Source organism: Dermacentor andersoni, chromosome 2 (assembly GCF_023375885.2).
Source record: "Dermacentor andersoni chromosome 2, qqDerAnde1_hic_scaffold, whole genome shotgun sequence".
Taxonomy (NCBI): domain Eukaryota; kingdom Metazoa; phylum Arthropoda; class Arachnida; order Ixodida; family Ixodidae; genus Dermacentor; species Dermacentor andersoni.
The window spans coordinates 75695387-75711681 of NC_092815.1; the positions used below are offsets into that span (position 1 = coordinate 75695387).

The following is a 16295-nucleotide window of genomic DNA, read 5'->3' on the forward strand; positions in this document are numbered from 1 at the left end:
AACGTATCCGTATGTGTGCTACGTTTAACCAATCAGCGAACATTAAAAGTTCAGAACTGCTTACTGCTGCTTACCAGTAACTTATATAAAAGTTTATTTTCACAAAAACGTTTAGACGTGATATGTAAGTTAATGAAAACAAATACATAAACTCCGGCTTCGCGCGGTTTGCTCTGAGGCTTCAATACAGACGTAACAGACGGCCAAGACGGCTTCTATCCGATGAGCACTGGCGGCGCAGACGAAGAGGTTCTTCGAGAAAAGCGAACGAAGTAAGCCACGACTTTGATCGACATGATATATGCTGGAAAATGTTACATTTCTAAGCATTACGTAAAGTGCTGTGTCAACGTGCGCTTTATTAAACAGGAGGTAGCCCACGTATCCACGGCTGTTTGCATTGTGTTGTTCCACTGGTTCTACCTAAGCAGCGCTCGATATATTTCTGAAGCGAACAATCGCAGATGATAAGCGACCCAGCAGTGGCCTATGCTCGTCACTGTTCTCGCGGCGTGTGACGCTTTTCTCATGCCTCTTTGGTGCCCCTTGAGACGAGTGTCACGTTTCCTGCCTCGCGCAATTTGCGGCCCTGCTTAGCCAACAGGGCGCGCCGGGCCTCCCTGGCCCCCTTATGGTAAAAAAAGAGAGAGAGAGAGAGAGAGAGAGAGGGAGGAGAGAAAGGAAAACATGTGCCTCTATTCTTCCTCGCTTATATAAAATGCAAAATTATCGCGCATTTGCACGCGTATGTGCATGCTCAGCACGCTCATCCGTGTACCTCCCAAGCAGTCAGCGCAGTAACGTGCGAGATTATGCTCACATTTGGTATGTAGTACGCAATTGATCTGGCATATGGGAAAACGTTATTTTCTACGCGTCTGTTACGCATACACACACAGATACTACAGTTTGTCAGTGGAGCCTTGCGGTTTTTCATCTTCCCAATTTCCGCGCATGACAGGCTACATGTGCTTGACGAGCGTGCATAATTTTAGTCTAGTCCTCGTGCACTGCTACCGCTTCTTGACGACGCCCGCCACCTGCCAGGCGTGTTGCACGCATTCCGAAGGTTCCGTGCGCCGCGCGTACTTTGTCACTTTAGAATAGAAAGCGTCGGTTACAGTCTAGCATAGCGTAACCACGCAGTGCTTTGTGCGCGGATCAGCTAGCAGGTGCAAGCTTGCAGTGACTGGTTTGGCGACACTAATTTATTTCTGCTACGGATAAATAGCCTAGTGAATGCTTCACGCAGAGCACGCTTGTTTGGGTTAGTTACCTGTTCGTAACTTCAAAAGAACAACATTGCATTTTATCTTTGCCAAATATGTTTCGAAAGAACACGACGCGCACCAGTACTACGGCTTCGCGATTGGTCGATAAACATTTTGTCTACTCTAGTTGTGCTCTTTTTGGAATTGCAATACAAGATCACGTTTGCGACTCCAGAAAACCAACAAACATTGCATTTTGTCACTCTCACCTGGTTCGAAAGTGCACGAGATCCATCAGTAGCAAGGCTGAGAATGAACATTTCAGCAGTTAACATTTGGTGTAGTCTGTTTCCACTCTATCTAACATTATTATATTGGAAAACACGCATTTAAATCACTTTAGGAAAATGAGGCAGTGCATCTTTGAATTCTGTCTGCATGCAATCACTTGTCTGCATTTTATTGCGTAAATGCATTGCATGCATTGCTTTCCAGCACTATGATTACATAAGAATGAAAACTGTGCTCCAAGTGCTAGGAGAACATGTGCTCTAGAAGGTAGCTTCTATTTTTGCTAGCGCAACACCCCTTCCCGTGCCAACAAGCTACAGTGAAGTCCACCAATGTGGCCCACACCGTTTATAAGTTCTCTGATGTATAGATGTCCGTGCTGACTGTATAAAAGAAAAGCACCCAGAAAGTTTCAACGAGGTAATCAACTTCACCATCGTAAAATGGTCAATGGGTTCTAGAGACATTTTCTATCTCGTCAATCAATAGAAATACATGTCGTACAGTCCTTCCGCCTTTGGCAGCTTTAAGGCAGTTTGTATTTAATATTTGTAAAATCCTTAGCTACAACAGCGCAAAGAAGTGCTTATTTTTCTGCCACACACTCCACATTTCACTATCAAGTGTCAAACTAAATACTGCATGTCTGCACACCGAGAAAATATGGTTTTTGCCTCTACTTGCTGTAGATGGCACCACACATACGGATTGAAAGTGCAGCGCATGAGGCCTACAGAAACATTCGTGCAATTTTGTTCCCACTTATTGCACTGCACTTTTCATTTACCAATAATCCACATGCAAGACAATTTATTGTGCAGCAAACATGAGTCTCGTTTTTGTGCATCACATCATGCTGTAATATTTAGTTTTACAGATTGGGCTAGGTGTTATTTCATGATGTAACTTCATAGCGCGAGAACGAAGGATGTAACAGAAGGGAAAAAAACATAAACAAGCGCTAACTTCCAACTAAAGGCTTATTTCCGATACAATATAATTTATACATGAAAAGCCTTGTACGTGAGCCACATTAATATCGCATAAAGGGACAGAAAGTGAGAGAGCCATAAAGGAGAGATGTCTTGACCTACACCACTAGTGTATCGCAGGTCGCATAAGGGTACAAAAAACAAACCAACAAGGACTGCCGCATGTTATAAAGAAGGAAAAAAAATGACAACGTTCAAGTAATGTGCGAGAATCTGCCTGTCATCGCCTACAGACATGACACCTAGAGAGTGCAATTCCTTGCTTGACAAGGCGATAGACGGCACACTCATGCACTGTTGGCACAAGTGCAAAATGACAAGCCCAATTGCCAATTAAGAGTCAAAATGCTCTATGAAGCATTGGTGTCCATTTTGCAGAGTGCGAAAAGGCTGCAATATATACTTTCCCTCTCTCATGTGGTAACTGATGTGTTGGACAGACCGGGCGTTGTCTAAATTCCCAGCTTCGCAAACCCAGCTAAAACATTCATAATGTATTGCAAAGATATGTGGTGATGAATTGCAGAAGCTGTGTGTATAAAGCAGAGTTTGAAAACTGCATCATTCCCATATTCACATGCTGACCAGTGGATGAGAGAAATAGTCAAAGCTACAGAAATGGCCATTGGAGATCATCAGTGGGCGAATGTGCCATTATCGCCTTGTCAAGCAAGGAATTGTGCTAACTAGGTGTCGCATGTGTAGGCAATGGCTGACAAATACATTCTGGCATGTTACTTGAACTTAGTTTTTTTTCTTCATAGCGTCAAGCAGTTCTTGTTGGTTTGTCTTTTGTCCTTTTATGCGATTGTAATGGTGGCTCGTGCACATGGCTTTTTATGTTTAAATTTTACTTTATCAAACACAAACCTTTAGTCGGAAGTTTGTATTTCTGCATGTTGTTTCTCTTCTGCTTTGTCCTTTATTTTCGTTCTGCGAAGTTACATCACCTAATTTTCAATCAGGGAATGGCGATTCATGGCAATGAATTCCAGCACTGACATTACAAATGTGAAAAATAGGCAGACTCGACGAGCTTCACTATTATCGTGCGAGCCCGCAACTGTGTGCCCCACCAACGCGCATACATTTTTGCTGCTTGAGCAGTACAAATTTCTCGTAATCATTAGTGTTAGAAAATGGAAAGCATAAGTATTTCTGGCGCAATCAGATGCCTAAAAACGACAAAGGTGCTACAGTGTCCAGATTTCTCATTCACTGCTAGTAGCCTTACTTGCAAAATCATCAGAGCGTATCTTTTCAGCTTGCAGCTCAATGGAGTTTGTTATGCACAACCGGGAGGGGAAGAGCATGGCATCCATCCTGCTCTTTGGTGACGTGACAAACTGTAGCGAACTCCGGCAGCTGGTGCTAAGTGGAAGCCTGCAAGTGTGCCTCATCAGGGCATCTCTCGTGGCAGACATTTTCCAAGTGCAGTGTGCAGTTGCAAAGGCATTGGCAAATCATTCCAGTGGCCGCATGAAAACAAGAAGCTTGCTCTCCGAGATTCTCTATGTTCTGGGGCCCACTGGCAGCATTGGCGACTCATTACGCCAAATGGGTGCACAGGACACCGACTCGACAATTGTTGTTGTGCGCCTTGATGACCCAGGAGACAGCCACCTCAAAACGCTCATGGAACACATCAAGGGCCGTCAGCTGCCCTTGGACAGTATTCCACAGTTCACCAACTCTCAGGCACTTGCAAAACTTTTCAAGGTGACTGAAGAGGAACTCACTGTGGGCAGCTTACTGGATGCCGTGGTGACACGAATTGCTCTAAAGGATACAGTGTAGGGGTGGGTCAATTTGATAAAGTATATAATGTACATTTCAGGAAACAAGCAACTTGCAATTGCAGATTTTTTAATTATTTTTTTTTAAGGAAACAAAGAAGGGAAAGCCCTGCGATAGGTACAGGAGACTAGATGAACAATATACAAGTGAGCAACTGATACAGAAATATGTAGAGTAATAAAGTTTCACTGGGAAGTATGTGCCTGAGTGATAATGCTGCACAATGCTCACCGGTCCATGTGCCATGTTCCACGCAGAATTGTTGGGCACAGCCATTCAAGTCTGTGAAATTAAATTTCACAACATAACTCAAATAAATAAAAGCAGACACACTACTGTCCAGGTCATAGTGTTCCTGACAATAGCGCTGTGGCAAGATTTTTCAAAACCACGTTAAGAGATTCACTCACAGCGCATAGCAGCACAACAGTCCTTTGAGTTGGCTTGGTCAGCAGTACTGTCCGAGTTCATCCATCAACAATTCCATGTATATATCAATGGGATTACAATTGCACAGAGTGAAACAGCATTTCTATATACATGCGCAGCAACACCTGCCAGCACTTATTTCCCACAGGTCCCACTATGCCCATAGCTAGGGGTGTGCAAATATTTAACGACATTCAAATATAATAAATACTATTAACGTCATTATCTTCTCAAAAGAAAAATAAAATAAAAACATGGTCACGTATATTTCATGTTGATGAAAATAATGAGAACATGCAAATGCATTTTGTGTTAAGGAACCTTGTATGCTGATGCTCCTCATTCATATTCAGAATTATATAATGCTGTTTATGAATCACTAATGAAGTAATGTTGCAGTCAAAAATTAAATCTCTGCTTAAACCTTTTTCATCATTCACTTAAACATTTCCACATCTTAACGCATGCTGTCAAACACCTGAAACTTTACTTATGTTTAGCAAGCATATAAAATAGCAAGTTAACCTATAACCTGGTAGATTTCAAAGCCAACAAGGCCCACCTTAAGATGGAGTAAAAGGGGGGGTCAAGGTGCTCTGAGGTCTTTCAGTTTAAAGACCAGTGCAACTGTGTTCCCTATTTGCAAAATATTTCAACGTAATTGGAAAGTATGCAAGAACATTAAGTTATATCCAACTCAGTGCCATAACTATTCCATTTGGTTCACTTTTGAAAACCAGCATTTGCATTCCTACCAGTAGGCATTCTGGCACTGCTTGATGCTCTACACTGCTTGCACACAACTCTTGAGAGGTGGAAAGCAATGCCATTCCATGGTATGGGGACTAATGACCACTGATGGTAACAGCGGCAAAAAATCAAAATCTAGACTCACTCACACAAATTGACAAAGGTACGCAGTTCCAATGCTACATATGCAGATCATCCCTACCACAACCAAGGTATCCGTGCCTTTGGCTCGAGGTAATGCTGAGGCATCCATACAGTTTCCCAATTGTAGTCCTCGGGAACAGATTAAGTTACAACGCTGCTTTGGAGTCTGTCTTAAATGCATCGGGTACAGTACTACCATTCCTGCCAGGTGCACTATGTGAAGAAGATGATCTCTGGAATCTGGCCATCTTCAACAGAGGTGCCATTGTTGTTTCCAGCAGCATAGGTGAACTGGAACGTAACCTTGCTCCCACGAGGGCAGTCGAGCGTTACCTTGCGCAAGCCCTTTGTTCCATAATGAGAGTCTGGTCCCTGCAGGGAGAAGAAGGTTGCTTTGTCATTAGTGTGCCTAGTTAGGCTATCAGTTCGAGCATGATAAAAACAGCCCACTGTTTTTCATAGAAGAGACTCACTGAGGTCAGCAAAAAAAAAAAAAAAGATGAAAAGGCTGACATGTTACGGTGCAGTAACCGCACTTTCACAAAGCTATACAGATTTAATGCTCATATCTCAACATTAACCAACCATTCCTAGCCTTAAACCACAGTGTAACGCCAAAATTCAACAAGCTGCACGTTAAACAAGGGTCAAAGGCAGACATTTGGCAGAAATACGTCCAGTTTGGAAGAAACAAAGAAAGCTGATTGAATTCTAACTAAGAATACTAACGGGCTACCTAACGTTCTGGAGACGAGGCGAAGATGCAACGGCAATAAGTTTCTGCAAGGTCACCATTGTGACACTGCACAGTTACATATACATGCCCATGCATGTTCCAGAAGGTTCGATTTTTCCAGTCATTTCATATATGCTACAACCATGCCTACCTCCCCACTTCAGAGCGAGTGTTCTGTTAAAATTAACATGGTGTTTGAACACCCTACAGTATTTTCCAGCAGTTCCCCATTTGATGCCACTGTGGTGAAGATGGTGGTTCCTGTGCCATCAGATTCTCATGTACAGATTATTTGCTTCCACTATGTTCAATGTGTAGTGCCCTGAGCAAAGAATTCGTGTTCTTTTTCAATGGGCTAGGTGCCATTTAGGTTTCCAAGGATAGAATAGTGAGCTCAGAAGTGCCTTGTCCTGTCATTCCTCTGCATGTCATCTTTTCATCGCATTTTAAACAGTTCTGAAGTGGGCTCATGGGCAACATCTGCACCTAGACCATGCAAGCTAAGATCTCCCTTGCATGTAGGGGATGCAGATGCAGCACTGCTGAAGGGGAGTGTCATCTGCTGTTGACCATCGGTCTTTGTTGAAAAAATTAAATTCTGTGGTATTACATCCTAAGACCACAATCTTATCATGAGGTATGCCGTATTGGGGAACTTTGGATTATTTCTGACTGCCTGGTGTTCTTCAACATGCACTCAATACATAATACACAAGCATTTTTGTATTTTGCCTCCATCAAAATTCGACTACCGCAGTTGGGGTCGAACCCACAACCTTGACTTATCGTAGTGCTTCTAGCAGCAAAGAAACATAGAAAATACCATGCTAAAATTTTTTTAGCATGTTGGCAATGATTGCTGCTTCTCTCTCTCTCTCTTTTAATTATTCCCTATTTTTAAAATCCCACAGTGATGGTGGGGAACAGACTACTCTCATTCAGTTCATCAGACCTTTTAATTAAAACTAAATTCTGGGGTTATATGTTCCAAAACCACAATATGATTACGAGGCACATCCTGGTGACGGACTCCAGATTAATTTTGTCCACAGGGGTTTTTAGCGTGCACCCAATGCACAGTACCCCACAGGTGTTCTTGCACTTCGCCCCCATCGAAGTGCAGCTGCAGCAGCTGGGATTTAACCCCGCGTCTTCTGGCTTAGCAGCACAATGCCGTAGTTACTACGCCACCACGGCAGGTCATCAGACTTTTTCCTACCCAAGATTTGCAGCATGTTGAATAGCACAAATTAAAAGGTCATCATCCAGTGCATATGGATATTTTAGTAAACTGAAAGGTGTAATTTGGAAGCCTAGAGTTTAGAGTTCAGGTCAGAAATACAAGAAATATTTTAAATAACTGAATTTAGAAATAACATTCACTCACAGCAAATAATAATAACAAATTCTGGGGTTTTACATGCCAAAGCTAAGATCTGATTATGATGCATGCCATAGTGGGAGCCTCCATATTAATTCTGACCACCTAGGATTTTTTTCATGTGCACCCAATGTAAGATACATGAGCAATTTTGCATGCTGCCCCCACATGGATGTGGCTGCTGTGACGAAGATTGAGCCCATGACCCCATGAGCCATGCAACCCCATAGCCCCTGAGCTACCGTGGCAGGTTCGCTTAAAAAGTAGCAGGCAAAGAATTGGAATGCTTAAAACGAAGTGCTACGCTTGTGCACTACACTTTTGATAGTATAATATAGTTATGTCAATTGTACCCACCATATTATGTAGTGCTAGACAGCTAAAAAAGAAGTGCGAATATTTACTGACCTTGAGTGTGGCACAAGCTGTGTAGTTGACATTGGGAGTCACTTCCACTGGGCTTTTGAAGAGCACACGAAATCTGGTTGGTGATCCATCGCTATTAAAGCTTGTATCATGTGAGCCAAGCACTTGGCCAGAGCCTGTCTGAATGAGCTGAATGTTGACATCATAGTCCGAAGGGCCATGAATAGACCCATATAATCCATAGCCGAGCACAAAGATCTTCCTGTCCACTGCAAACCTGAGGGAAGGGAAGGTAAACATGATGGTTCAAAGGTCAGTGCACCCAGACAGCCCTCAAGATTTCTGCACACAATGAATTCTACCAGTGTCAAATGGCCGCTTTCAATCGTGGTGGAGCCCGATTTGGATCAAAATTCTTGACCGTGATTGGCTCCCTTCCACAGATTGAGCGAAGGAGCCAATTGCGATTGAGAAATCCAATCCGGATCGATTGCTATCAAAAGTGCGCTGTTTGACACCCATATTAAGTCTCAACTTAGATTGCGAGGATAATAATAACTTATATTAAGCCAAATAGATTCAGCTTAAATTTGTCTGTACTGAAAGAACTAAATAGGTCTCTTCTATTTGGCCGTACTCTGCTCTAGCTCAGGGAGTGCAGCACTTTTATCCTCAATTTATCAGAACAGCATGTGCTGCCACATGCTTCAGTTTGGCATAGTGTGAGAGACAGTTTAGCACGAGCCCACAGTTCTCTACCTTAGCTACTTTGGAAGTGCAGGCATGGTGTTAACTCTTGGTAGCAGACATGGTGTAGCAATAGTTGATTAGCAATGCACAGACGGAACTGTCTCACACTTAGGTTACAACAGTCAGTTTAGTTTGCATAAGAAAGAGAGTTACAAGTCCGATGACTGAATAATTGTCAGGACACATTGGTAAAGGCTCATAATGTGCTAAAGTCCTTTTGTTTGAACAGCTATTCACAGCTTCCACTTTGACGTTAGCATGCAGTACAACCACAACAGAGATCATTGCAATAACAGAAGGAAGCTATTCTTTGCAATCCAACTTCGCAATCCAACATGCACATTCATTGGAAAGACTCAGCCATCCTGAACAGCCCCATCTGTAACTTCACTCATAGATATAAAGCAGCGCAACCTGAAACATGGGCAAAGAAAGAGGATGGGGCGAGCGCTGTTTGCTCGATTTGGACTGCAATATATTTGTCTCGATTTGCAAGTGCCATAAGGAATACAGCTGCACTTGCACAATGTGATTGTACGTGTCACCACACATGACACTCATGAGAACTGCTTGAGGGAGTGCAGCCAAATTGCAGAGACCCAATAATTTGTTACCGGCTGCAAGATCAGGCAAAGTCACCATTTGACAGACATTGACCTTAGGATCAGTCTTAGATCAGTTGGACAAATCGGATCTTAGGTAAGCATTGCTCTCTGTGTTATCCACTTGCCATCAGTGTCACCTTCGGGTGCTCCCAGACATGGCAATGTGAAACAAGCAGTGCCACTTGGCCTACAATGCAAATTTTCACACCATTTTTTGCAAAACTAGTGGGTAGCAGTGTGCTTATATCCAAACTTTCTTTATTTATTGATACAGTCCAACCTGTATATATCGAATCTGAAGAGAAACACAAGAAAGTTTGATACATAGGTAATCCAATATGTAAAATAAAAATTTCAGACAATAATTTTCCAAAAGGATTGTACAGCTGTTCGATGTGTACAATAATTCATGATCTGTGGTTTCGCTATATCCAGGTTCGACTGGACATGCATTCTTCTAGATATCACGCACATTAATGTAAGTTATGCAAGCCGTGATTACATTCAATTTAGCATGCAATGCACAAGCAATAAATCTTGAGCATTGTAGCTGCTTATTGGCAAATGTATTGTTGCATCAAACTTGGGCGTGTATACAAAGTGTACACGCCCAAGTGTATACAATATTCACTTGGTCATTTGGTAGCTCTTACTGTTGAATGTGCTTAGATAACTTTTAATATGCTAAGTTACATTTTTTGTTGCCTACCTTTCAGAGGCTATTTTTTTTCTACATTCAAAGGAAAGCCCGCAATTAAGATAAAGGGGCTGTGTGCTATGGACTAAACCTATACTTGCATGGCCTTGTGACACCATATATACAAGATGTTGCCTTAAAGGCATCTTCTCTGTGAGTGGCTTCACATAACATGACGAATAAAAAGTGCATACATTAATTCCCACTAGCAGGACATTAATGGGTTGCATTTTGTTATCACACAAATTGTTGTGCAGACCAGATTCCAGGTGGGAAGGAAATGTCTAGCACACATTTAGTGACCATACTAAACAGATTATTGCCAGGTTGAGTTTTCGTTTATTTTCAAATGCCATGGATTCATCATATCTAATGGATAATGGAATAACTTGTGTCAAGCACTGGCACTACCTATGACATCACAGGCAACAAGTGCTGGAATTTCGAAGTCCATCTTTATACTTTCATGCTGTTTCTCAATATGCACAGTGTACTGCTACTGGTGAAGGTCTCCTACTAGTACTGATGGAGGTGTAGGCTACGAATTCAGCTGAACATTTATTTGTAACATTATTTTCAAGGAAATGTTCAAAAGAGTGACCTCAAGTATGTTTCAGCTACCCAGGTATCTAGAGCATGCTTCTAGATATTAGAATAACATTTAGTTCTTTATCCCTCACTATAAACTTGTTACAGCAGATGTCGTGTTTTCTGAGTAACACGTCTGACACATCTGAGTAACATGTCTGTGCATTGGAAGCAACAACTGAGCCAGTGGCTTTATACCAGGCTAAACCAGGTGAACCTCACCGTATACGGTCAGATGTTCCAGAGTAGCCCCAACGACTCTCGGTCTGTTGAAAGCGTGCCACCACCTGTTCTTTGCCCAAGATGCAGCAGCGAGGGCTGTCCGGAAACATGACAGGTGGTTTTGGGTTCACCGTAAGGTGTAGGAACAGGGAGACCAGTTCCCTGTCCGTCAGCAAGCCACTCTGTGCTGGCCCTAGGGCAAACTCCTCGATGCTCATGAGTGGGAAGCGCACCAGAAACAGTGCCCGACCCAGAGCAGCACGCTTGTTGTCCGCAGTGACAGGACGTCCTGTTCGCACACACTCCGCCTCCGCCCAGCGCACAGAAGCAGCAAACAGTTTCACCTCCCGGATACGGAGTGTGTCTCGCTCAAGCACAGCACACAGGGTGTCCCGGTCAATATCCACAAACCCTTCTGCTGCGAGGGCTTCTGCTGTGCACTTGTCGATAGTGTCAAGACAGAGTGCTGCCAGCTGAGGCTCATCAAATAGCCGTGCTTGTGCTAGGAGCAGAAAGGCGTTGTCACTACTCAGCTGTCGCTGTAGGAAGTCAACACAAGCCTTCTCTAGAGCAGGCACTGCATACTTCTTTGCTGTGTAGAGGGTGGTCATGACGGTCTCAGCACCAATCTGTACTTGGTCAGAGTACAGGAACTTGAGTAGGGCCAGGAAAGCAGCAGGTTCCACGTCAGGAAGCTCCACCTCTTCCGCATTTGTCGCCAGGGCCCCATTAAACATTGCGTCAAAGACGGCACTTCCCACGGACAGTACAAACTTGTGAGCAGGCAACCGTTGCTGCTGCGCACCCCGGCCAACCAGGAAACGTACGTCACTGAGGATTTCCTTGTTGAATAGAAAAGACAGCCGTTCCTGCACGGTGCTTTTCGAAGCTTGCCAGTTGAACAGCACCTATGTAAGCAATCAGACAATGAGGTTAACAGTTGTTGGAAGTGTGATCGCTTCAACTGCTCATAGTGAAATCCCATGTTCAAAACTTGCATGTTGGGTACATCTGTACCCAACATTCATTAGACAATGTCAATCTCCCATAAGCAATGGTGATTATTAAATTTGCTATTTGCGATTACAGTGCTAACTTTCACAATATTATAGCACTGATGGTATTGTCTGACAAGCTGATAGAATGGCGCCTATTTCAATTTCACAGTCATGTGTTTAGAGTACACACACTTCTAGTAATGAAAAAGTATTACAGCACTGTGCTGTAGCCATCAACAACTGGCACAAACTTGGCACTTACTTGGCCACTGTTTGATCCAATAGGCGCCAGTGTATCGTCACCACGTGCTCGCACACCATTGGTTGTAAGACACTGTGAGGCATCGCTGCCTCGGCGGTTCATTGGTGGTGAAGCATTTGCAGGGCTCTCAACAGCATGTTGGTCACAGCAGGTCCCAAATGATTTGCTCTGTGAAGGGAGGATATCAAAGAATAATGGACATTCTTTCAGCTCTTGTAACAAGCACTCAATTAATTGTAGCAGACAAAATTCAAACCAAATGAAATGATCATGTAATGATGAGTGATAAAGTAAAAATAAGAGTCCCTCATTAAAGTAAAAATAAGACAAGTTTATCTCTGCAAAGTTCGAGAATTTCAATGGCACAAATGGAGTGCATTAAACATTAAAATATGTTAAAAGACTGACAGCAATTACCAATCAATCAGTGAAATCAAGACTGGCATTCCACAAGCAACTACCAACAGTTGAGCATCTGAGAACATATGCTCAGTTTGAAAGCCTGACCTGGACATCAGCTATTATTCAGATGCGTTTCTAGAGCAGCCAGTCAGGTAAGGCAAATGGCAAGATATCTAGGCACAAACACCAATTGCTAATGATCTACCAATAATTTCATTGCCCCTGTGCTCTTTACACTGAGCATGCATATGAAAAACCATGCTTAAGAAAATCGCATGAACAAAGGGCCAACCATCACTTCCAAGCAGGTGTGTGTGTGTTAAGGAGCGTCGTTTAAACCTTGTTAGAATGTAGAAGATCACTAGCTCAAATTACCATAGCCCCGGAAAACAATGCCTTCACAGAGTAGCTGTTAATCTCACAAACACAGTCAGAAATGCACCAAGGCAACTTCTTGTACACCTACATGAAAAGGTGTCGACACTGTACCAAAAGTAAATAGAGAAAATGAAAAGCAGGCTGCAAAAGGAAACACTGCAAAAGTTGATGGCACGCAGTACTTTTACAATATTTCTTGTATGTAAGCACTGTTACATAACACAAACAGGATTATGTATCAGCACGCACTTGCGTGAAAACATGTTTACTTAAAGAAACACCCATGTCCAAAGGGTGCTATTTTATAAACAAATATTGTGAAGGAAGGAAACGTGGGGTCTGGAAGGCATTCGTAATATGGAAAACTGGAGATACGCATATGAGCACACACTGTTCCTGCACGAACAGGAATGCGCGCATCTGTCATCCTGTGCTTTTAGTTTGGTCAACAGTGTTTCTCCCCTAGTGTATCAGGATGCAGGGCCAATTTAGGCCCAATGTATGGACACACTGGCCCTACATTGGGTAGTGTTGCCTCAACAATGGCCCTGCTCAGCGCTACTTGGGTTGTTTACTGTTGCTTGTGCACCATTGAAACAAATAAGCAAACAGGTAATAATACAAGTGGCTGGTTGTCATTGCCTACTGTTTGTCTCTTTTTTTAATGTAAAGTTTACACACTGCTTTGCTTTAGCCATACATACCAACCAGCTCACATGAAGACAATCTTGTACCCATGGACATGACAAAGATTCTTAGAAATGACACAGATTTTGCCTTGTTTAATTTTCTAGGGGAAGATGACCAAGAGTACCAGAAACCTTTATTGTGTGTAGATGCAGCCCTAACACATGTGTTTGCAATTTTTTTGTGATACTTTGCTCAGAGCTGTTTTAGTGGATTAAGCAACAAAATATGTCTGATGTGCCATCTATGAGCAATGTGATAAAAGGGAAAGGCAGAAAAAAAGGGGGAGGAGGAAAATACACTGTGCCGGAGCTGGTTGGAAAAAAATATGCTGATCCAATACGCACGGTGGAAACTGCGAAACAAAGCTTTCTTGAAGTGGTTAATTAAATGCTATAAAAGTAAATGTGATGCATACAATTCTCTTTATTTACATCCTGTGCAATGCATAATCTCATGCAATGTTTATGTTTATGCACTGTATAAGTCACAACCTTAATGTCATGCTATGTTTAAGCGCTTCACCGTGCACAAGCTAAGCTGAAATACAAAACAGTTCATGTGAATGCACACTGTGAGTCATCACCACAGCAATGTCATGAGGACATGTAGAGGCGATGTTTGAGGTTTGCCAAGAATGGTGGGGATAGGTTAAGTGAAGTATGACATATTGCATCTATTAAGGCTTCTATGCCCCTTGTGTCACAGTGGCACATACCCATTCTGTGGGATTGGCCAAGAGTGAGCACCTACTTAGTGTCTCTAAAACAGGGTAGGCCAGATATAAGAACTTCAGATAAGGCATCTGTTCATATTAGAGATAACTGTATATGTGAGCTGACTGACATCATATGTTTTATGTAGCGACTTTTGTTAGATTTTTCAGAACAGAGGTACATCTAACTGACGCTCCTTTGTTGGTTGAAGATTCATCCAGTGGCACATCAACAGTTGTCCAATTTCAAGAAGGGGGGTAGCCCAAAAGAAGAACGTCAAAGAATCCCGCTCAACATTATGTGCCATTCCATTAAGAGGTCAGTGTGCTTTAGAGATACCCATGAGGGGACAATATACGTCCAAGTTTTATGTCATGATATAGTTTGATTACGCAAAACAGAGGTGCACTCACTGGCGCTACTTTGTCAGTCAACACGCAGTGCTACTATAAAGGTCGGCTTGCAGGGGGGCTTGCATTCGGTATCCGCCGAGATACTGGCCGACTGACGGACGGACGCGAAACGGTGCTAGGCTAAGCAGGGAAAGCTTCGGTTTAAAAAAGCAGAAATAAACTGCCGTACCTGGCCCGCCTGGCTAGCGGCTGCATCACTTTCACTCATGTTGCTGGGAGTGTCCTCTCCAATACCAGCCATAATGCAGGTTCGGTGAGCTGAACACCAGTTTCCTATACGAGAAATAAATAAAGTAGAGGAATCTGGTTAACGTTACAGCTGATGTGCACAAGCGTATCGCTCCATAAAAGAGACGATGCCAAAAAATGGGTGTATGTACGGTCACCCACTATTCGCGCTTTTACATTTGCGTATGATAAATAATGAATCTTGCGTGTGGCAGCTATGAAAGCAATACATTTTATACGCAATACCTTTAACGACAGTGATCACGAACGATGCCGGGCAGTCACATCATTTGAACGATGCATGGAGACTCCATTCTCCAGCAGCCTCCTTTACAAGTAACGGAAGCAACGCTCCAGCGAGGGGAGAAAGGCATCTACCGAACCCGCCGATCGAAGTGATCGCGCAGCAGTCGATAGCCTACATTATCTTGCAAACAAAAGTTCACATGACAAGCCTCTCAACGCTGGTGATGCGGGAAGCAGCTGTGCTAGGTGTTCTGTGGTTGTGCCTGCCGGTGCAGATGCTGCAACATGTAACGCAGGCACAGGATGCTGTGGATCCTATGATGCGAGCGATGGGATTGCACGGATAGTAGAGTCGAAAGGATGTTATAGTGGTGTTAGCTCCCGATTGGAATTAGCTTTTGAATTAAACAAAAAATATTCGCGGCGCAGCATAGCTGGCTTCGGTGATTGCATGCAGAGTATAAAGCGATACAAGAAATGTAAGTGTATTAAATACTATAACGCCTTTAAGATCAGCATCACTTATGCCAATCACTGAGGCCACAAATTGCTGACGCGATTGCGCCACGTGCCGCTAGGTGAAAGCAGCTTCCCCTCTGAAGCGATGAAGGCAGCTATTATAGCTGTCCACGTACTTCAACACATTGTCGTACGGTATACATCCATTACGCACTTTCGTTGTCGCTGCCTCTCGCCTGTGGCTGCTTCGCACACGCAATTTTTTACTAGCGTTTATTGTCATCGTTGGAGCAATTCCCGCAAGTAGAAGGTTGCAACTTATGTGAAAAAGGTAAACCGTTAAATCTAAAGCTTCTAGCACCCAGACTCCGTGGCCGTCCGCTCTCTCAAGGGTTCCGCAACGTTCAGTCCGACATGCTCGCAAACGCCACGGAACTGCGCCTGTGCGGAAATAATTTGGTGAAACGTGTTCCTGTCCTCGTGCGCCTGTGCCACAAGGAGGCCGAGCCTGCACCAGTGAGCACTCCCGCAAATGCAAGCGCTGGCG

The 16295-nt window shown here is 43.3% G+C and overlaps 2 protein-coding genes across 3 annotated transcripts; one reads left to right on the forward strand and one right to left on the reverse strand.

Annotated features, from left to right (window-relative positions):
- Window positions 1-111: 111 nt before the first annotated feature.
- LOC126541826 (EKC/KEOPS complex subunit TPRKB-like) lies at window positions 112-4489 on the forward strand. 2 transcript variants are annotated; one of them, XM_050188772.3, is made up of 2 exons: window positions 112-272; window positions 3759-4489. In XM_050188772.3, the coding sequence occupies exon 2, from the start codon at window positions 3770-3772 to the stop codon at window positions 4289-4291; it is 522 nt and encodes a 173-aa protein (XP_050044729.1). In that variant the 5' UTR covers window positions 112-272; window positions 3759-3769; the 3' UTR covers window positions 4292-4489. The 2 variants fall into 2 exon arrangements, with proteins under 2 accessions (XP_050044729.1, XP_054932940.1); XM_055076965.2 differs by lacking the exon at window positions 112-272 and adding an exon at window positions 722-825.
- Window positions 4344-16163, reverse strand: LOC126541813 (BTB/POZ domain-containing protein 1-like). Its single transcript, XM_050188759.3, has 6 exons — window positions 15290-16163; window positions 14985-15088; window positions 12220-12387; window positions 10960-11867; window positions 8140-8374; window positions 4344-5986 (listed from the first exon to the last, which is right to left on the reverse strand). The coding sequence occupies exons 2-6, from the start codon at window positions 15054-15056 to the stop codon at window positions 5828-5830; spliced, it is 1542 nt and encodes a 513-aa protein (XP_050044716.1). The 5' UTR covers window positions 15057-15088; window positions 15290-16163; the 3' UTR covers window positions 4344-5827.
- Window positions 16164-16295: the final 132 nt, after the last annotated feature.

Bases quoted from the DNA above. Each gene is read 5' to 3' on its own strand.
- LOC126541813 (XM_050188759.3), bottom strand. From the start codon at position 15,056: ATGGCTGGTATTGGAGAGGACACTCCCAGCAACATGAGTGAAAGTGAT. The intron at 11,868-12,219 runs GTAAGTGCCAAG...TTGCTTACATAG, and splicing joins TTGGATCAAACAGTGGCCAA to GTGCTGTTCAACTGGCAAGC. The intron at 5,987-8,139 runs GTCAGTAAATAT...TTCTCCCTGCAG, and splicing joins CAGCTTGTGCCACACTCAAG to GGACCAGACTCTCATTATGG.